This window comes from Sciurus carolinensis, chromosome 2, assembly GCF_902686445.1.
Source record: "Sciurus carolinensis chromosome 2, mSciCar1.2, whole genome shotgun sequence".
Classification (NCBI taxonomy): Eukaryota; Metazoa; Chordata; class Mammalia; order Rodentia; family Sciuridae; genus Sciurus; species Sciurus carolinensis.
The window spans coordinates 66,823,681-66,845,327 of NC_062214.1; the positions used below are offsets into that span (position 1 = coordinate 66,823,681).

The following is a 21,647-nucleotide window of genomic DNA, read 5'->3' on the forward strand; positions in this document are numbered from 1 at the left end:
GGAGAAACATTAGAGTGATCATAAAATAACAAAGTTACATGTCTATGGTTTCCAAATATGGATTTGTAATTTATAAATGAATGTATAATTTAATAAAGTAAACATAAGTAATAAAGTGAAGACAGTAAATGTCATAGTCCAACACTGGAGATTTTCATTAATCCCCATTGACTTGTTTGTAGACAGAAAGATACAGGTATCCTGCCTGGCACTCGGACAGGAGAATGAGACCTTTCAGTGCCAGAAGTCAGGAGGGTCACTGCCTTTGTCTTCCGCATGATAAGTGGTGATTAGCAGTGGACATGAGGCTGGACCTGTGGCCTTGAATACCAAGAGAAGAGGAGACATTGCCCCACCCACAGGCTGGCAGGGTCTGTGGTTGCTCCAGTCTCCCTGTCACCAGCATTGCTGTGTGGGGCTGGAGGTACTTATCTGCCTGACATGCAATCACAAAGTTTTCCCTGCAGTATGAGTGTTGATTACACCAGCATCTGTGTGGTTACAGGAGAGATGCTCAGATGCAAGATGGGTTCTCAACCTGAGCTGCACCTGGGAATCCCCTGAAGACCCTGAGAAGGCATTGACCCCTGGCCCAGCCCTAGAGATTCGATTAGATTGGTGTGGGGTGGGATCAGGTGTGACGACTTTTTAAACCCCTTCTTTGTGATCGTTGGGCACTGCCAGCATAGAGAACCACTGGTCCAGAGCTTCCCTGCTTAGAGGGTGATCTGTACCCACCTGCAACTGCAGCATGAGACATTGTAAGCTTGTTGGAAATGCAGAATCTCAGTCCGTCCCTCAGCCTACTGGATCCTGGAGGGTCTTATAATAAGATCCCAGGTGATTTGTGTATACTCTGTGACCCTGGAGTGGGGTGTTGGTAAATGCTAAGCCTATCCCACAGCAGTAGGAGATCAAGGATGGATTGATGTTGGAGAAGGGAAACTGTGGGGATGCTATACAGGCTCACACCAGGCATCAGTCTTGTCTGTTTGCAGCATATGTGGCAATTCCCACATGGCCATATTGGACCTGCCTGAGGTCACAGAATCCTGTGGAGCCACCTGATAGTGACCTGAATTAGATGGAATCTGAAGCTCTGAACATCCTAGATAAGCGACACTACTTATTCCTTGAATCCTTATTTTGCAGATTCATGTCAAAATGAATAGTCTAATTCTTTCCAACATATTATTGTAAAAAATTTCAAACCTAAGAAAAGCTGAATAAGCACTCCTTGTACCTACCATCTGAATTGTCCAACGAACTAAATTTTCTTTATCTCAGGACTGTCTACCTGTCCATCCCTGTATCATCATCCATCCTATTTCTGATGCATCCTAGGGTAGCCGGCCTGTACCTCTGATTGTTACTGCATGGCAGGTAATGATAGCTGCCTTTTGTTGAGTACCTGCCATGTCCTAAGTGCTTTGTAGATAGTGTCTCCAATTTTTATAACTTTACTGCAAAGGTATATTTTCATGTGGTGAAACCCAAGCTCCAAGTAAGTAACTCAAGGCAGTTACTTAAAAGATCCCACAACTGGTAAGTGGAGAGCCTGAGATTCTAACCTCAGATCTTAAGCCAGGGCTTTGCCTCTTCATGCCCTGATGAATATGCTGTTAGACAGAAAGGTGTTGGATGTAATGGGGTGCTACAGGCGGAAGATGGTGAAGACTCAGCCCCTGTCCTCAACTGTAGGATGGTGCTGTTGTGGTGCAGTGGGAGCCCATGAGGCATGCAAGGAAGGCTTCCTGGAGGAAGCACTACTGGGTTCTTGTGGGAAGTGCAGCCCATAAGGAAGGGCTTTCCAGGCAAAAGGAACAGTGTGTTAGTTTTTCATTAATGTGACCGAAAGATCTGACAAGAACAATCCTCCAGAATATCATGGTAGAAGGATGTTACAGAGGGAAGCTACTCTACTCATGGCTCATGGTGGCCAGGTTACAGAGAAAGTGAGGGGTAGGGGTCACAGGGAAAATGGACCCTTCCAGGGCATGTCCCTAGTGACCCACCTCCTTTAGCCATGCCCTACCTGCCTACAGTTCCCATGTCAGTCCATTCAAACTAGGATGGACTGATTAGGTTAAGTTCTTCCAATCCAATAATTTTATCTCTGAACATTTCTGCATTAAGACAGCTTTTGGGGGATACCTCACATCCAATCATAACAAACAGCCTGGGAGGGGACCTGAGGACTGAGCTAGCATGGCATACGTGGTAGTGCCAGGCATTTGGGTGTCCCTGGGCAGCTTGGTTTTGGGGACCTGTCATGGAAGATTGTGAGTAAGGGATGGACAGGAGCCACACCTGTGAGACTGTGTCTTATGAGGTGGGGTCTGTGCCCTCAAGCTGCTTCAGAGACACATGGCATGTAGAGTTCAGTACTGGACTAAGGGGACTACAAAGGTATGACCAGTGTGGTCTTGGCCTTAAGGATCCTAAGCTGTAGATAAGGGGGCATGGACCTGAGTAGCCTGGTACATGGTAGAAAACAGGTATAGGTTTCTGGAGATCACAAGGGGTTGTGAGAAATGGGGAAGGCTTCTGCAGGGAGGAGAGACTGGCCAGGGCCCTGAAGGATGTGGAGGGATTTTCACAGGTATGGGGTGGAGGAGGTGGCAAGTAGGGGAGATGTGGTAGGACATATCCCCATTCAGGTAAAATGTCAAACAGGATATCAGTATAACAGAATGAATGTTCTCAAGGAAATACTGGAGATGGTTCGCTGCCAAATGGAAGAGGCTAATAAATATGGTTCAGTGACAAAGAAATTTTCAGAGCATGGATTTTGAATTGGGTCTCAAAGGTGGTGGGGGAAGCAGGGATTTAGGGATTGGACCATCAGAAAGAAATCAGGAGAGAGCTCCAGGTAGGCAAGAATAAATCAGAAAATGAAATGAGCCAAGGAAGGAAACCTAAGGTAAGTGAGCAGAGATCTGGGAAGGTGGCTGATTGTAGGGGAACACAGCTGCCAGGCTGCTGAGTTGGGGCTTTCCACAGCAGGTAGGGACAGTCCCCAGGCCAGCAGCAGTGGGTGGGGAGGCAGCCACAGGCAGGTCGGGAGCAGGAGGCCTAGCATGTGAGGTGGAGGTGGAGGGGTCTGTGGGTAGGAGGCAGGGAAAACTGGAGTCTCCTCCATTGGAGTGGGCCTGATACAAGTGACTGTTGCAGCCACAGCAGAGCCTGGCTGGTGTGGGAATCAGCAAGGAACCCAAGGGACTGGAGGTTTTCTGTGTAGAAATTTGAGAATTGTGCCACCCTAGTGTGCTATTTCAAGCTAGACCACCCAGCACAGAACCCTCTCCATAAATAGGTGCTTTCAGAGGATTGGTTGGTAATCTGAAGATGATAAAAATGATAGCAATATCCAGAACCCATTGTCCCAACCTGTCTCACTGTGGTGTGAAGATCTGGTCTAGCTGCTCTAGGCAGAGAACTGGTGGAAGCACAGTTAGAAAATAGGTAACTTCCTCTGCAAAACAACAGCAACGGCAAACTTATCATCAGCAATAACCCATTAGAAAATACAGTGGGAAAAAGAAGATAATCAAAAGTGAAACAACCAATGCAAGAACAAACTCAGGAAAAAACTTAAGAGCAAAAACTGAAAATCTGAAAAATATGGAAACTGAATTTCCAGTAATGGGAAGAAGGCCCATCCTGGATTTTTAGTCTGGGAGACAGATAATACAGTCTTGGTCAGAATTAAATGCTTAAAAATGTTTTAATGGTCTTTTTTTGTATGTGTCTGTGTTGGTGGTGGGGAGAAAGAATATGATGATTACTCTATATTTCACCTGAAAAAAAAAAAAAAATAAAGGAAGGCAAGGCCAAACTCATTTCCCAAAAGAAAAAACCCTAAAAGAAGTCTTGCCTAGCCAGCTATGAAACTGTAACGCAGAAATGTACTACCTGGGATCTTTAAGTCAAAAGTCCTTTTAAAAGGTTAATTTAGAACTAATAACATCAAAAAAATGTTCTCTTGTGTCTGCACAGGGAGTTGTGAAGCTTCCTGTTTCCTCCTCCTGATCCCAGTGGGCAGTGAGGGCGTGTTTTAACTGAGTGCAGGCATTTCAGTCTCTAGCCTAGACTTTACTGCTCATGAAGCATCAGAGAGAACTCCTAATGCTTGCAATCTCATTGTTCTTCTGGTATCTCTGGTTGCTCCATTACTTTTTAGATTACTTGTACCTTTTCATGTGTGTTCAAAGGAAAACATTTCTTAAGAGGTCCTCAAAGTCTTAGAGAAGTACATTTCAGTTTTTAAAAGTTAAATCCTACTTTTTTGACTGAGCACAGTGGCATGCACCTTTAATCCCAGCTGTTGGGGAGGCTGAGGCTGAAGGATGGTATGTTTGAGGCCAACCTGGCAACTTAGTGAGACCCTGTCTCAGAATAAAATTTAAGCAGGATTGGGGTTGTGGCTCAGTGCTGGAGTGCTTGCCTAGCACGTGGGAAGCTCAGGTCAATACCCGGTACTGCAGGGACTTACTTAGTCTCTAAGTGAAATATTTGGAATGAAGAAAATCTTGTACTTTTAAAAATATATAATTGACAGGACCAACCAACATATTTGGTTGCTAGCGAAATAAACAAATGAACACCCAGTCAACCATAAATTTAAATGATTCAAAGTCCCTTCCCTGCCTTCTTAACTCACTTTAGTTAACTAAAAATCGTTTTACTTCTGAGGTTGAAGAAGGAGGTGGTGTTGGTGGTGGTGATGAGATAATTAACATTCGCTGAGCACTTACTCTGTGACAGCTATTGTTCTAAGAATTTCCACTTATTTACTTGATTACCACCACAAACCTGAGTTCTCCCCATTTCAGAAATGGAATTGAGTCAGAGCAGGTCTGAGTGGTAAAACTAGGACCTGGTGGGCCCAGGATTTGAGTGCAGACTTCCTGTCTGCAGAGTTTGGTCCCTTACATACTCCCTGTGTGCTTCTTTTTGTTCTGTGAATAACCTATTTGTCTGTTAGTCTTTTGACTTTTTTCCTAAGTCTGTAGTAAGGCTTTTAGGATGGGATTGAGTATTTTTTTCAGAGGGAATGGCCAGAAGTGGCCCAGCACCACCACCTCCTTGTTATCCTTCATATAAAGCCACTAGTCCTTCTGACCCCTTTCAATTCAGTCTCTTCTCTCCTCCCTTCTATTCTGTAGTTTTCCCAGTCAAGTGACCTCCTATGGGCCAGGTCTCTGTGACCCAGGCAGCCCTTCTCCATCTGAGGAATTCATGTTCCACTACGTGCAGCTTGTGGGCTCCTTCTCCCTTCTATGAGTGTCCACCAGGCTCCCCTGCCTTCTCCCGAAGCTCCACTCCTGCGTTTAGCTAGAAAGTGCCTCGTGACCCATCCATAGACCCCAGGTGGGCCAGAGCAGAATGTGTATGGATGGTGCTTCTGGAAACATCCTCTGTCTGCCCCTGTCCCCTTACTCTTGTCCTCATCTGTGAGAGGCGAACAGTGAAGTGGCCTTGTGCCCACAGTGCTGAACAACAGCAGATATGCCTTGAAATTCCATTAGGATCATCTATCCCAGACAGATGGCCCTGCGTTGGGGCCAGTTAGGATGCCCGGTGGCCCATTAGGGCCTGGAGCCAGGCCAGAGGCCACATTACAGCTCCCTTCCGCACTATGGATTTGTCCTGGACTTCTTAATGAGGCCAGAGACTGGGGTTTTCCTGAATGTTTGCTTATTTTCCTGCTAGAGGGGCTGCCAACCTGTGGGGCTCTGTGAAAGACTCACTAATAGCCTGTGATTCAGGGGTTGGCACTCCTCACAGTCTCCATGGCCTGGAGGCAGTTCTCCTCCACCACTCAAAATAACCAGGTTTGATGGGTGCCTCAGAGAATGCTTTGTGCTTTTATTAAAGAAGTTGTTTCTTAAGCTGTTCCTTGAAGAGTGTTAGAGGAAACCTCCTCAGAAGCTTTGTTTCTGCCTTTGCCCTGTTAGTCCCAGGAGCTGAGTTTGGCAGGGCCAGGATTCTGTGCCTGCCCCTGAGGTGCATGTGCTGCTGGGGCATGAATTGAATGACCAGTACCCCAGCTGTGCTTGTCAGGCGCTGTGCTTGGCACTCAGGGTAGAGAAGGATCTAGCCATTGACAGGGGACACAGATGAGGGGTTCTTAAAGGAAAGCACTGATGGGCTATTTTGGATGAAATCACCAGGAGAAGTTCAATTACTCTCATGAATGTGGTCTAGAGGGTCGGTCTGCAGGATTTCTGGCAGGGGAAGGGTTGCAAATGCCGACTGCCAGGGTTTGTGGCTCACTATTCTGTAAGCTGTGGCCCCTTGGCCAAGGTGCCATCTCTATACTCCATCCAGCCTTCTCACCTGCGGAGCAAGGGTGCCAATCAAGGCTGTGCATTGTGGACAGCCGGGAGCACATGAGTGAGTGGGTATGAGAGGCGGAGCTGAGCTTGGTGCTGAGAGATGGCCAGGGCTAAGAAAGGTCCTGGGTGTGGGAGGCGTTGGTGCTGCCTCTCAACCCTGTCCCAGACCACACACCTATCTTGGTGGTGCTCTGAATTTCCCCCCAAAGAAAAACAGAACCATTCTCCTTTGCAGGACAGAGGAAGACAGAGTTTCCCCCAGGGAATCTGTCATCGATCCGCTAGGACCTGCCACTGATGTCTTCTGCTGGCCTGAACTCCTCACAGACCCCTTCCTTCATGACTCATCCTGATGACAGGGCCTGGGGCACCCGAGTCTTACTGTGGAAACCTGAGTAGGATCTGAACTAGAACTTGACCATCTCCCTGTGCCCTCCTCTGGCCCCCTTAGCTAAAGGACACTACCTCCTCTGCTGTTGTAATCCTAGGGTGCAGACCCCTGGAGTCTGGCTTTTATTCTGAACGTTTCTCTTATTATATAGACTTCAGAATTTTCTCGGTGATGGAAGCTGTTTGTGTTCCTGGAACCTAAACTGCTTGGTCATGAGGGTGTGGGATTAATGGGAGGTGTCCTGTTTCCTGGCTTCCATCCTGAGTGGAAGGGCTGGGGCTCTGGGCTCTGGGGTTCTTGCATCTCCGCACAGGTGCACTTTAGTGTCTGCTTCTGTGGCAAGCCCACCCACGCACATCTCGAGACTCCTCCTTGCCTCCTTCGCTTTGTTCCGGTTGCCCATGGGGTCCTTCCTCGCCTTTGTGGGAATCACTATGGTTAACTCAGTTGAAATAAATCTCAGTGTGGTTTGCCTGAGCTGCCAAGTCCCTGCCAAGATCTGGGCTCCCTCCTCTGTTTTCCTGCCTGACTCTCAGTAGTAATATCAGCATTTCCAAGTGGGCTGTGGTTCTGGTTGCCCTTTGCCATATACAGTGTGTTTCTGGGAACTGGGGTTAGTGATGTCACACATTGCTCTAGCAACCAAACAACTGTTGTGCCTATAGCTACCAGCAGCCTTTGGGGGCCCCTGGGAGCCACCAATTGATTGGCAGCCCTGTACTAACCCCCACCCTACCAGCATGCTGAGTCTGTTGGGCCCACGCCCAGCTCAGTGACAGGATCTGAAATGGTAGATGTGAGTAACAAACTTTTTTTTCTTTTTTTTTTTTTTGTGGTGCTGGGGATTGAACCCAGGGTCTTGTGCTTGTGAGGCAAGCACTCTACCAGCTGAGCTATATCCCCAGCCCACGAGTAACAACTTAAAGAAGACACTGCAATTTTAGAATCTCGTTGCCAACCATAGCCAAAGAAATCACCTAGGTGGGTGCTTTCCATTATTTTTCTTTTCTTTTTTTTTTTTTTTTTTCTCTTTAAAAAAAGGATTTTTTTTATTTAAATGAACTTTTGATTACAATAAGAAAAAAATCTATTTGTTTTCAAGACAAAATCAAGTTCAATATGCATAAAATGAATAAAATACACTCAATTTGTTATGGCAAAATTGATTTCCCATGGTATAAAATTTTAAAAAGCATAAAACTAGGAGTATAAAAGTCTAGCATATTGATTACTCATTTTCTTTTTTTTTTTTTAATTTTTTATTTTTTATTTTTTATTTATTTTTTTACATTTACATAGGGTAATGATGTTTCTTTTTTTTTCCCTTCCCCCCCACCCCTCCCACCCTTTTCCCTTTATACAGTCCTTCTTTCCTTCATTCTTACCGCTCTCCTTAGCCTAACTCTAAACCTAACCCTAAACCTAATGCTAACCCCTCCCACCCCCATTATATGTCCTCATCCGCTTATCAGCGAGATCATTCGTCCTTTAGTTTTTTGAGATTGGCTTATCTCACTTAGCATGATATTCTCCAATTTCGACCATTTGCCTACAAATGCCATAATTTTATCATTCTTCATTGCGGAGTAATATTCCATTGTATAAATATGCCACAGTTTCTTTAAAGAGACAACAGAATGACCGTTTGGATGAAACGAAGCCTCATGGTCCTTAGGTCTTCCTTTTCCTTCCTACCTGCCTCCAGCTTTCTCTCTCGTGTGCTCTTTTTCATCTCCAAGGTGTCTCCAGGAACCCCATTTGAAAACGACAGATACAGTCTAACTGCCTTACTTATGAATGGTGCCACTCTTTAGGCCAGCCCTCTGCAATCTGCCCTCAACTTGCAACTCCAGGAGGACCCCAGTAGGTGCTGAAGTTGTTCTTCGTCTCCAGCAGCCAGGGTGAAGTGCTGGCCTGGGAAGCCAGACTGTGTCTTCCCCTTCTGTCTTCGTCTCTGAAATACCACCCTGTGCATATTCCTCCTTGCCCTGGGTGGGGAAGGCCTTCCAGAAGGTCTTTGCTTTCAATACTTCTGAAACCCTAGCCCACTCACTTTCTTCAGTTGGCTGGTATCTGTTGAGCATTTGTCAGGTGGCAGGAGCTGTGCTGGGCACCAGGGATTTGGCTGTGACTTAGCAGTGCAGCCTGGCCTGGGTCTGGGGAGGCTGGTGAGTGGGTTGACCATCCATGGTGCAGCCCCTGCCCAGCTACATCTCCAGACACAGGTCTTAAAACACATGGCACTGTGACAATGTGGTCATTGACCAAATGCTACCACAATATATTTTATAAAAGGCACATTTCTCTCTTTTCTTGTCTTGTCTTTCCTTTCCTTTCAGATTTATTTGTCTGTCTGTCTGTTTGTTTAGAGACAACATCCCACTGTGCTGTGCAGGCTGACCTCAGCCTCCTAGGCGCAAATGATCCTCCTTCCTGAGCTTCCCAAGTAGTTAGGACTATGGGTGTGATCTACTACACCTGGCTGTTTTCATTTTTTAATACGTTATTTTTAAAAATTATTTTTACAGGGCCTTGTTGGAAGGAGAAAGTAATCCGGAGATAACAATCTGGACGGAGCACACTGAAAATGTGCCACAAGGTAAACATAAGAAGAACTATTTAACTTTTAAAAAGTTTCCATTTGAACTGTGCACTCCATGGGTAAAGAGCAGAACCCCACTGATCTGGAAGGACAGGGCTTGGCTATGTTTTCAGAATACAGTTCATCTCTCTTTTACATACAAATAGATTTTAGTTTAATGGAATGTTATTTAAATTATAATGGTGAGACTGTGTGGGAAAGTGCTTTTTAAACTCATGTGCTCATCAAGCCAATATTTTGAGCTGCTTCCCAGGCAGTGTGGTGAGGAGCCAATGTGGTGAGCCAGGCAGAGTGAAGCGTGAAGAGGTTGTGGACATGGACCTGTTCATCATGCCTTTGGAAGGGACATGCTTTCCCTTCCCAAACTGAAGCATTAGGATTGTATCCATCTTGGGAAGATATTGCTTGGACAGCGGGTGGTCAACATCCTGGAACCTACTGCCTGGGCAGGGCTGGGGATGGTTATAGCATTTCTCCCACCTTAGGTGGAGGCAGCTCAGGAGGATGTGTCTGGGTGCTGCCCTGAGCACTGTCTTAGTTCAGGCCCAAAGCTGCAGGACAGGACCATCCTTCCTATAAGCATAGAACCAACATAGGGGAATTTAATGTTCATTTGAAAGACCCTAAGGACCTGTAAGATAACTTTAAAAACATTTTTTAAACCTCATATAATTTTTAAGGTATTCTAAATAATGGCAGATTAAATTATATATGGTATGTTTAATATACAGTTATCTCTTGGGGCCTGGGGATGTAGCTCAGTGGTAGAGCACTTGCCTAGCATTCACAAGGCCCTGGGTTCCATCCCCAGAATTGCCAAAACAAACAAACAAACAAACACCCCCCACCAAAGTAAGTCCTGGCTCAGTCATCTCTTGGTATGTAGAGGAGATAGGTTCTAGGACACACCCCACCCCTTGGATATCAAAATCCATGGATGCTCAAGTTCCTTGTATACACTGGTGGAATATTTGCATTTAACCTATGCATATCCTCCTGTATACTTTAAGTCAACCCTAGATGACTTGTAATATCTAATATAATGTAAATGCTATATAAATAGATGTTATATGGTATTGTTTAGGGAATAATGAGAAGAAAAACAGTCTGTGCATGTTCAGTACAGGTGCATTTTTAAAAGTATGCTTTATCTTCAGTTGGATGAATATGTGGACACAGAACCTGAGGCCAGCTGTCTTCCTTCTTCTCATAATTTTAGTCGTCATTGCTCCTATTAGGCCCTATAGGTCACTAGGTTCAGAATAACAACTTTGGTTCTAAGCACTATGATTGGAACAGATTTGGCCTTAGATAATGTCTGCAAGTTTGCTTTCTAATTTTAAGAAGGTGGGTCCAGGGCTAAACTGTGAGGGGACCAGCATTCTATGAGTGGGGCTTGGTTATAGTTTACAAGTGGTGACCTTGGGGCCTAGGAAAAGGGCTGATGGGTATCTCTGTTAACTTGTTTCTTTCTGCCATTGTTTTTTAAGCTTCTTGAAGGACATAGAGACTTCATATTTGTAACTAAATTTACTTTAGCATTTAAATATTATACCAAAGAAAGAAACTGTGGAATAAAGATTACTGGTTGTGAACTTTTTTAAATTAGATGTTAATCTTCCAAGTAGTATTGTGCCCTGCATGGTGTGCACCCATGAACTCTTTGTTAAATTAATCGATAGGTGAGTTCCCAGATAGGGAATTGATCAACACATATTAGTACACTAATATGGATTTTGTCATATTGCCTAAAATAATGTTGGCCTCTTGCTCATGATAGGTCTGAAACCAGTCTGTGATCATCCATATTAATCTTGCTGAACCATAATTAAAATCCAGGTGGTTCCTGTACTGTTTCCTGAGGATTCATCTTCTGAGATTTCTCAGTTTAAGATCAGTATTTCAGCCTGAAAAGAGGAATTTTTGTGGGAATTGTCTCGGCTTGGCCTCTTTTCTGTATCTTAGTATCTGTCCGAAGGAGTCCTTTGGCCTCAGTTGTCATGAGGGAGATCAAGGGGGAGAGAGGTCTATGCGCCAGCTCAACTGGATGGGGTGTGGGAAGACACTAGGGGGCACTCTTGGGAGGATGGTGCTTTGGCCATGTTAAAACGCTGGTTGCCATGCCTGAGAGCAGGTCGCCCTGGTGGAGTTTGGGCACGCAAAAGGTGACACTCCAAAGCTGGAAGCCTTAAGGATACTTCTCAATTCTAGGAGAGACTGATGTTGTCTCTCCTGGACAAATGGTAGTGTTGACAACTGGTCTGCTTTTTGCATGGGTACTTCATCAGACAAGGAGGTTGTCAGATATAAAAGTAGAAGAAATCAGGAAGCTTAAGAGAGTTAAAGTCTTCAATACCTATTGGCCCAACAGGGAAATGAGTAAAAAATAAGAGTATACTAAATGGAGGAGAGCTATACTATTAGGTGTTCAGTAATTACACACTTTATAATTATAGAGTTCTTCTCTGCTGAAATAAGTAAAAAAAAAAAAAAAAAAAAAAAAAAACTGCCACAAAAAAGTAGAAATTAATGATTCTGAAATATCATAATATTGTGAAATTTCAGCTACAAAACCCAGCACCTCTGGCCTCTCCAGCATATGTGCCATGCTTTATAATCAGACCTTTGATATTTCTCTTAAGATGAGTGAATATTTTAAAATTGGGAACTGGAGAAAAATGTTAGGTTGAAGTATTTGTAGTGCTATATTTTACTGTGACAGATTTTTTTAAATGACCAAAAAAAAAAAAAAAATAGGGGGACTAAAGATGCTTTATTTACAGGGGCCTTCCTGTAGGATATATTATGTTGAAAGGGATTTGACCTGCAATAGTGCTTTTATGATAAAAAGATAATGATGCCTATCATCTTAATGAACTGTTTGTTCAATTTCTACAGAATTCAGAAACGTATCCTATCGATATACCGACTCAGTATTACAGAGAAAAAATGAAAGAAATCTGTTTCCAAGGCAGAAAGCACCCTTGGCGGGTATCAACCACAGCTTGGCTCTGCATTCTTATGGGTCAGGGCACCTCGGATCTCAGACCACCATGTCTCCTGGAAGTGCAGCCAGAAGAGGATATTCTTCCTCTGTCACTACCCGGCAAGAAAACTCTTATGAAAAAATTGTCAATGGTCAAACCAATTTCCAAACTTTCTCTCCAACCCCCAGTCTTATGAAAACAACCGACACTCAAGTAAAAACATTCCCTAGTAGACCAAAACCTGAAGGTGTAAGGGATGCCCCCACTTATTTAGGCAAAGACTCCACCATTGTCCGCGAGTCCTATGGAGCACACTGGGATAAGGTGGGAGCAGGTGCTCTGGAGAGCACTCAACCCAACGAGAGGACTGTCACTTTGGGAAAGAGAATAGAAGTGAAAACCACCAGGGAGCATGAAAGAAATAGATCAGGAGCCACCAAAATGAAGCCAGAAGAGAAAATGTTTGATTCTAAAGAAAGAGCTTCAGAGGAAAGAAACTTAAGATGGGAAGAACTGACAAAGTTGGATAAAGAAGCCAGAAAGAGAGAAAGCCAGCAATTGAGGGAAAAGTCCAAAGGGAAGGAATCACTGCAGGAGAAAAGTGTGAAAGAAAGGGAGATTCCGATTAGTCTAGAGGTATCCCAGGGCCGCAGACCTGAGGTGTCTGTGAAAGACTTACAGATGCCTGGGAAGAAGGATGGTGGTGACGGTAAAGGTGGAGAGACAGTGACAAAAGAGACAAGGTTCAGTCTGGGCACCAGTGACCCTGCTAGTTCCCTACAAGGTGATTCCATGACAGAAACCATAGCAGAAAACATTGTTACCAATATCCTGAAGCAGTTTACCCAGTCTCCTGACACGGAAGTGTCTGCTAATTCTTTCCCAGACACCAAAGTCACTTACGTGGGTAGGAAAGAGCTTCCTGGTGACAGGAAAACAAAGACGGAAATAGTAGTGGAGTCTAAACTGATGGAAGAAATTGATGTTTCTGATGAAGCTGCTCTGGACCGCCTTTTAGGCAAGGATGTCAAGGAAGTGGGGCTGAAGGGAAATCAGCAGAGCGGATGATAGGAGATATAATCAATCTTGGTCTGAAGGGAAGGGAGGGAAGAGCAAAGGTCGTCAATGTGGAGATCGTGGAAGAGCCGGTGAGCTACGCAGGTGGTGGGGGGGCAGAGGAGTTTTCCACCCCCTTCGAAGTGGAAGAGGTTGATGATGTGTCTCCCAGCTCCAAGGGGCTTGTTGAGGAAGACGTAGATGATGGAGAAACTGATGTCACATTCTCAGTTCATCAGCATCAAAGGACCAAGCAGCAGCCCCGGGAGAACATAACACACGTGGAAGAAGTGATGGAGGCAGGTGACTCAGAGGACGAGCAGAGTTATTTTGTGTCGACCCCAGATGAATACCCCGGGGGGCATGATGGAGATGAAGGCTCAGTGTATGGGCAGATCCACATTGAAGAAGAATCCACCATCAGGTACTCCTGGCAAGATGAAATCGTGCAGGGGACTTGGAGAAGGAGAAAGAGGGATGACGCAGCAGAGAAGGATGTGGAGACCCTGGATGTTCCAGCAGCCTCCCTGGGAAGCAGCATGGGTTCTGCTCACTGGAAGGAAGAAGCTAGTGGTGAATTGCATGCTGAACCCACCATCATTGAAAAAGAAATCAAAATACCACATGATTTCCATACCTCCATTAAGGGCGGCTTCTCTAAGGAGCCCCGACACCAGCTGGTGGAGGTCATTGGGCAGCTGGAAGAAACCCTTCCTGAGCTGCCTGAGCGCATGAAGGAAGAGCTCTCCACCCTGACCAGAGAAGGTCACGGTGAATCAGGGAGCGTTTTAGTTGATGTGAAGAAAGTACAGGCCTCTGGTGGCGGGCCTGTGACCTTAGTTGCTGAGGTCAACCTCTCACAAACCGTGGATGCTGATCAATTGGACCTAGAGGAACTGAGTAGAGACGAAGCTGGGGAAATAGAGAAAGCTGTGGAGTCAGTGGTAAGGGAGAGCTTGACCAAGCGACGTGACCAGTCACCTGGAAGCCCAGACAGGGAAGATGGAGCTGAAGTGCCAGTTGGTGGCATTCGCTTCAAGCGCTGGGCCACCAGGGAACTGTACAGCCCATCTGGTGAGCGGGATGATGCCGGCAAGGCCTCTGCCCAAGGCCCAGTGTCAGCCACAGTGGAAGTCAGCAGCCCCAGGGGCTTCGGGCAGTCTCATGTGCTGGAGAATGTCAGCCAATCTCCAAGGCACATTAAACTAGGCCCCACTGAAATCTGGAGGACTGAGCAAGTCTCCCACAGAGGACCCATTGCAGAGGTGGTGGAGGTAAGTAGTGACCTCAGTCAGGCAGGCAGCTCAGCAGGAGCCAGCCGGTCTGAGAGGCACTTCACAGTGGGTCCCCATCAAAGTCAAGTGTCCACAGAAGTCATCTTTCAAGGCCCTGTCTCTGCCTGGCAGGAGGCAGGGGGCAAAGAAGAGCCTGACCTGGCAGAGCTGTCCACCACAGATACTGAAAGATCAGAGAGACACAGCACATTTGGCTCCAGGCAGTTTCATGCTGAAAAGGAAATTAGTTTTCAGGGTCCCATTTCTGAGGTAGGGAAGGTTGGTGAGAGTTTTGCATCCGAAGAGTCAGTGGGTACCCAGACTTCTATAAAGCATCTTCGGTTAGGCCCTAAAGAAGGATTTAGGGAGGAAATTCAGTTTATAGCCCCCGTCTCAAACAAAGTGGAGTGGGGTATCAGAGGGGAGTCTGTAAGCACCCATGAGTTTCCAGGGAGCAGCACATCTGTTAGGCACACCGACATCGGGCCTCAGAGGCGACCAACCACTGAGCTGACCATTCCACGACCTGTGGAATTTAGTGACTCAGAAGGCATCGTCCAAGGAGAGGGCTCACCAGACATGGCCCAGGACACTCATAGTTACACCTTGGGTAGAAAAATCCTCATGACTGAAAAGAGTACATTCCAAAGGCTTGTTTCTGAGTCTCCTCAGGAGGGTAGTTCAGGGGACATGTCAGGGGCAGAAGTGACATCAGGTATTAGCAGATCCTTTAGGCACATTCAGTTAGGTCCTATAGAGACCAAAACCTCTGAACACATTGTCATCCAAGGACCCATGGCCAAAACACTTGCGCTTGCTGGTTCAGCAGACTCCCCTGAGCTAGGCAAGTTAACAGACAGCAGCAGAACGCAAAGGCACTTTGCACTGGGGCCCAAAGAAACTTCCTTTACTTTTCAGATGGACGTGAGTAACACAAAGGCGATCCCCAGCTGGAAACAAGAGGCAGGGACAGAAGTGGATGCTCACAGTGTATCTGACCATGGTGTCTGGAGAGATGCTGATAGTAGGAATGACCGGGCAGCTGGCGTGAGCTTTCAGGCCTCTGCTGGGGATGGACAACAGGCCCATGGAGAGAAGGGCACGGAGCAGGCCGGGTTCGATAAGACAGTGCAGATGCAGAGGATGGTAGACCAAAGGTCGGTGATTTCAGATGAAAAGAAAGTTGCCCTCCTCTACCTAGACAATGAGGAGGAGGAGGAGGATGGACATTGGTTTTGATAAGCAGAAATGTTTTGTTTTAAATGGCATCTTGTTTGGTAATGTACTACCATACAAAGGCCTTATTTTATGGGGTTGGGGAGGTTCATTATCAAAACTGCCCCTATTTTGCTTTCTTTAGAGAACTCAAGGTGATGTCAATTTACTTGAGTTAATCTGAATTTCAGATTAATTCATGCCTTTAAAGGCTTTGGATTTTAGTTTTGAATTGGGATTTTTACAAAACACTTTTTAATCTTTTTAGTCTTAAAAGTTTCCTTTTTCTTAGTTTTTTTTTCCACTTGGGAGATAGTTTCTACCAGTTTTGCACTTGGTCACAGGCAGAGCTTCCATCTGTTTGAAACTGTGACTAATCATCTATGAACAAGATGCCTAAACATTAACCAGATTAAAATAATATATTTAAGAGTAGATTTTGTTTGCATGTGCTAACACGAAATAATAAACTAACACTGTAAGAGAAAAATAAGTACATTTTTCTCTTTTCAAAGTCTTTGAAGTAAGCAAGACTATATCTTTAAAAAAATCAAAATAATTTCATCTTTAGAAAAGTCACTTGTCAGTGACTTAAATCCATTTTAAGACTTGAATGAATTGCTTTCTATGTGCAGAACTTTTAAAAATGTAGTGTTTTATTTATGGAGAGGACAGCTGTAGTCTACTGCATTATTTCAAATCAACATACCTGCTATGTTTGCACCAGTTCCCCTGCACTGGCTCCATGATAGGGAAAATGATTATTGGAAGCTGCTTATAGTACCATTTGTTTTTGGCAGTATAAGCCATGAGGTAGTGCATGGCCTGAATACTCTTTTTTTTTTTTTGTAATGGCCTAAGTTCTGCAGTAACAGGCTCCTGTCAGAGTCTGCATTCTTGAGCATCTCTGTGCCTCAGCCCTTAACCCCACTGTTCTGTTTCACTGGTGAGAGGTAGAACCCTGTACAGAGTGAGGAGGGTGTTGATGCTCAGACTGCACCTGGACTGGCAAGGTGACTGTGTGCAGGAAAACAGAAGGACAAGGTGAACTGTGCCTCCCAAAGAGGCTGTTCTCAACTGCCCACTTGTGAGTTGGAGCTCTGTCTGAGCTCGAAGAGTGAAGGATGAAAACGCAGCAACCACAAGCCAACCTCATGGAAGCTTTTTGCACTTTAAACAGAAATCCTGACAGTGGAGGTGTTTTGCCCAGTGAAACACATAACACATTAGATCAAACAAGGTGTGTGGGGGGAGAAACTGGGTGGCTCTCCCAGGACAGGCACCCAGTCCATCAGTGAGGCACCCAGGACAGGCCCTGGAAGTTGGCAAAGGCCCCACTCTCACAGGCCACGTAATGCGGACCTGCAGATGTACACCACTGAGTTAAGAGGTTAGGAGGAGTATGCTCATTTGGATTTGTTTTATTTTGCACATGTGTCTTGTTTTTAAAGCTCCCATCTTTAAAAGATGTAGCATCACATATTAATAGTGTTTATAGCAGCACAGATTTATTTTAGTCCAGACTAGTTGCTCCCACATAATGTGGGCTCAGCTTTGCTTCCTGTAGCAGTGTGATAGATCTGACTAGTGATTTCAGGAAGAAGGATCCGCAGTAACACCACCTGCAGGTAGGTTGTAAGGATGGTGGCGATGACAGGGAGGTTAGGAAAGGAAAAAAAAGTTAGTTTTCTTAGTCAATAAGTGGAGAAGAAATATAGAATGACTTTCAAGATGATCTGTCTCAAAACAAAACAAAACAAAAAAACCCCACCATGAATCCAGGTAAAGAAAGGAAGTTAATTTGAATTGCAAGTTTAGATCTTTGTTATCCATCTGCCAAATGAACTAGTGGTTATCAGAATAGCATAGAGGTGACTGCTTTGCAAAGGCTTGTCCTTTCCAACACAGTTGGAGATGTGCTGACTTATTTTCACTGTATTTGGTAACGGTGTTTGTCTAAGTTATTTACTAGAATTTGGTCCAGGTGACAACTTCCTGCTTGATGACAAGACAAAGTGACAATGAAGAGTCTATTATGAGTCTAAGTGGGCTTAACTGGATGTTAGTGTCCTAGCTCATTGACTTGTAAATGAATGCTGATGTAAGCAGGACAACCCACCTCTACTTATTTTGGAAAATAAACATCTTAGACCTTAATATTCATCTCCAAGTTGGAATGCATGTCTTCAAGGAAATATTGTGCCAGAAGTATTTACCAGTATGGAGTCATGAGCTGTCATCAATTGCTAAGTCTCTGGATCACCCAGGAGCAGGGCTTGCTCTTGGCATCATGGCAGGTCACTCCAGAGCTCCATGTTCTTTAAAACCAGTTACTGTGGTTGGCCAGGGTGGGAACACAGTCTTTTCCTATCCATTATTATGTGGACAAAACAGTGCTTATTGAATGTTTTTGAACTTCCCACTGGTTGATTTGATAGTTTGTTTAGGATGTGTGTTTAGAATGGAATCATCTAAGAAGATGACTTTGCTAACCTCCTGTTCATAAAGGGAAATGTCACAAGAATGTGGAGAAATAAAAAATCTGAGGGGAAAAAAAAACCTGTATTGTTCCTAAAGAGAATGAATGTTTTCTATTTGAACTTGGTGTGTTTTCTTTTAAACTCTAATGAAAGCAAACATGAGTTTACATGCATGTCTTCATGGTAGCACAGAATTACTGGGCAGAATATATATAGGAAGTTCTAGTTCACCTGAGTCAGAACTCAGTATTGTAGGCACAGAATTAGGATGGTAGAGAGCGCATAAGCCACCGTTCAAGTATAGCCTGGACACTTAGTGGTAAAAATGTCATCACAGCCTGGAAGACAAGTGCCAGCAGGATGTGACCATCCTCTCTGTTGTGCCCAGGACCAAGGGGTTTCCTGGGACAGAGGGCTTTCTGTGCTAAAACCAAACTGTCGTGGGACAGTTGCTTACCTTAAGTGCAAACAAGAAGGTTAGTCATGACTGTTTTGTAGGTACTTCAAAAAATTGCTGTAGCTTGAGACAAAGGAATAGCTAGATGTCTTTACCTGTTTGTAAACTTTTAGCCTTCTACCAACAAAAACAAAAACACAAATAGCTGTATTCTTCCTCTCTTGTAGAAGTTAGATTTAATTGATAGGTGACATTTGATGAGACATTCCTGAATGCACTCTTTCCCAGGCTTGGGGTGGGGCACCAAATTTAAAAGATGTGTTTATTTTCATAATTCTAAGACACCCTCCAAGAAAAACAGATATGAAGAACAACCAAATTATGATCCATATTTCTTTAAATGTGCTGCCGTGACAGAGTATTACAGCCTGGGTGACTTGAACAACATTGACTTCATGGTTCCGGACACTGGTTAGGTCCTGCAGATTCACTTTCTTCTGAGGGCTCGCTTCTTGGCCTGCAGGCAGCCACTTTCTAGTTGGCGTCATGTGGGGATGAGAGATCATCTCTCTCCCTTCTCTTCTAAGGACACCAATCCCATTCACCAGGGAAATAAACGAGTGACTTAATTATTTCCCGAAAGCCTCCTCTCCAACTACCATCAATTAGGGCTTGTTTTAGTCAACTTTTTCATCACTGGGACCAGAAAACCTGACAAGAACAACTTAGAGGAGGAAAAGTTCATTCTGACTAATGGTTTTATAGGTTCGGTCCATGGACAGCAGATTTCATTGCTGTGGGCAAGAGGTGAGGTAGTGCCCCTCCGTGCAGGCCTCCATCCTGCTCGCCTTTCTTCTGATCCTTTTACAGCTGTCTCCCCTGAACTCATGTCCAAGTGAGGACCATGTTCCACCCACCCCATTGTCCCCAGTTCTCTGAGGACATTTACTAATCTCTGCTATCATTTACTAATTCCATCATCATGTTTGATACTAGTGTCATACTGGGTCACAAGCTCGAAGAGTGGGACTGTATGTGTGTTGTCTATTAAATCACAGTTCTTAACACAGGCCTGATACATACTAGGTGCTCAGCAAAATTCACTGAATGACCAAGAACAAGAATGGACAGCATCTCTGTGCACCTTTTCAGGCTCTGAGGAATGCTGGGTAGTATTCATTTATTTGTTTCTTCCAGTGTGAGGCATGGAACCCAGGGCTTTGACCATGTTAGATAAGCACTCTACCACTGAGCTACACCCTAGTCTTCATTTTAAAAACACACACCAACACCAGTACTTTTGTGTTTCCCTTTATTGGCATTCTATTCTCAACCCCTATTACCTTCCTATAAGAAAGGGCCTTTTCTAGAATCTTGTGTTCTGAATTTGACTCCAGATCTGTGCAAGGGGCTACATGCACAAGGAAGTTCTGAACTTCTGCAGAGAAATCTCTCGGCCACAGTGGTACTGATGGGTAAATTCTTGTTGGCAAGAAAACCCACAAGCGGTGACAAAAAGACAACATACACAAGTGCCAGACTGGCCTGAAGGGCATACACTGTCAAAATGTGACCCACAGAGGTTTAAGTATTACTGTTGCATGTTGGAGCAAACGGTTGGCCTGGAGAACCTGTGCATGGGTAAGTTCCGTCTTCTAGTTGAACAGGTTTGTACCACCCCTCAATGGCAGTGCCCAGGACTGCCCAAGGCTTTCTCTGGTGTAAGTGGGGGTGGTGGTCTCAGTCTGCCAGGCTGGGCCTGGCCTTTCCCAGTGCAGTGTGCTGAGGGACAGTGGTGCAGAATGCCACTCTGGCTTTTGGAGACTTCCTTGACTTTCCAGTGACCTCGGGGGCCCTGTAAACAAGGAAAGAGTGGGGTGAGTGTGGCCCCCTCAGACCTCTGCAAGGTCACTTCCACAGTTTATTTGCTGCTGTGATGGGAACCTTGCAGCTGACCAGAAACATTTCACGAGTCTCAGGAGGGCGTGTGAGTGAGAGAATCATGGCACAAGAGCATCAAACACAAGACACTTTTCTTCTGTCTTGATTCTTTGCCACCACCCTAGCTGAGCTGAGCCACTCAATCCTTTTAGCTCAGTGAGTGGGACAAGAGCAGGAAAGGGTGTCAAGGTTGCACAGGAGGCCAGGCTGGCTCACCTGCCCCACCCTAAAAGGTGACAATGCTCCTGTTGGCTGGTCCAGGGTTCCACCCCAGTCTACTGGTGCACTGGACACAGCTGGCATAGGCTATGTGAAGTGGGGGATCTTCTGGCAAAGTGCTGGGCTTCTGCTCAGGGTCTGCAAACGGATGGGCAAGCCTTCAAGATGAGGTCAGGGACTCTCTGGCTCCTATCCTGACAGGTACCCCAAGGGCTGAGAGAATCTGGGCAGAACTCCAGCAGAACGCCTCCCTGCGCCACAGTGGGTGCCTTAACCTGCAGGGGGCCAATCTGTGGGAGGATGGAATCCAGTTTGTGTTTCTGAACTTATTTAAAAGCAAATTCTTTTCTAGTATTTAGGCAAGGAAGATATTTTACGACTGAGTTTCAAAGGAACAGGTCCTGCATTTAACTATACAAATTGTGGGAAGCCAGTAAACCGTTCCACAGAAACTTATAGAATCAGCCTTCTCTGGGATTCTGAATGGTGAAGGAATAGGATACTTAGAGAAGAGCAAGGGAAAGCCAACTCACTTGGACAGAGTGTCCACGGACTGCTGGGTGGCCAGGGTCCTCTTGTCTTGTGATCCATATAAGAGCATCTGAATCTGAAGACACTGAAGAACACCAAGGAGACATCATGAGGTTATGGAAATGTTCCCGAGAGCACGTTGCAGGAAAATAAAGTCTCCCTTGGATGAGAGAAAGACTGTTTCACTTTGAGATCCATACTGCAAAGGAATTC

At 45.2% G+C, this 21,647-nt stretch overlaps 2 protein-coding genes across 3 annotated transcripts in view; one reads left to right on the forward strand and one right to left on the reverse strand.

Annotated features, from left to right (window-relative positions):
- Positions 1–17,537, forward strand: part of Synm (synemin) — a 26,157-nt gene extending 8,620 nt beyond the window's left edge. Inside the window, 3 exon segments of the mRNA XM_047538921.1 lie at positions 9,261–9,331; positions 12,233–13,363; positions 13,366–17,537. Coding sequence (XP_047394877.1) covers positions 9,261–9,331; positions 12,233–13,363; positions 13,366–15,890 — 3,727 coding nt within the window. The 3' untranslated portion in view covers positions 15,891–17,537.
- A 1,464-nt stretch (positions 17,538–19,001) lies between these two features.
- Ttc23 (tetratricopeptide repeat domain 23) overlaps positions 19,002–21,647 on the reverse strand; it is a 90,617-nt gene continuing 87,971 nt past the window's right edge. For both annotated transcript variants that reach the window (XM_047538922.1, XM_047538923.1), the window contains exons 10-11: positions 21,437–21,519; positions 19,002–20,598 (exon numbers count right to left, since the gene is read on the reverse strand). In XM_047538922.1, the coding sequence (XP_047394878.1) occupies positions 20,484–20,598; positions 21,437–21,519 (198 nt within the window). In that variant the 3' untranslated portion in view covers positions 19,002–20,483. The remainder of the gene's footprint in view (positions 20,599–21,436; positions 21,520–21,647) is intronic.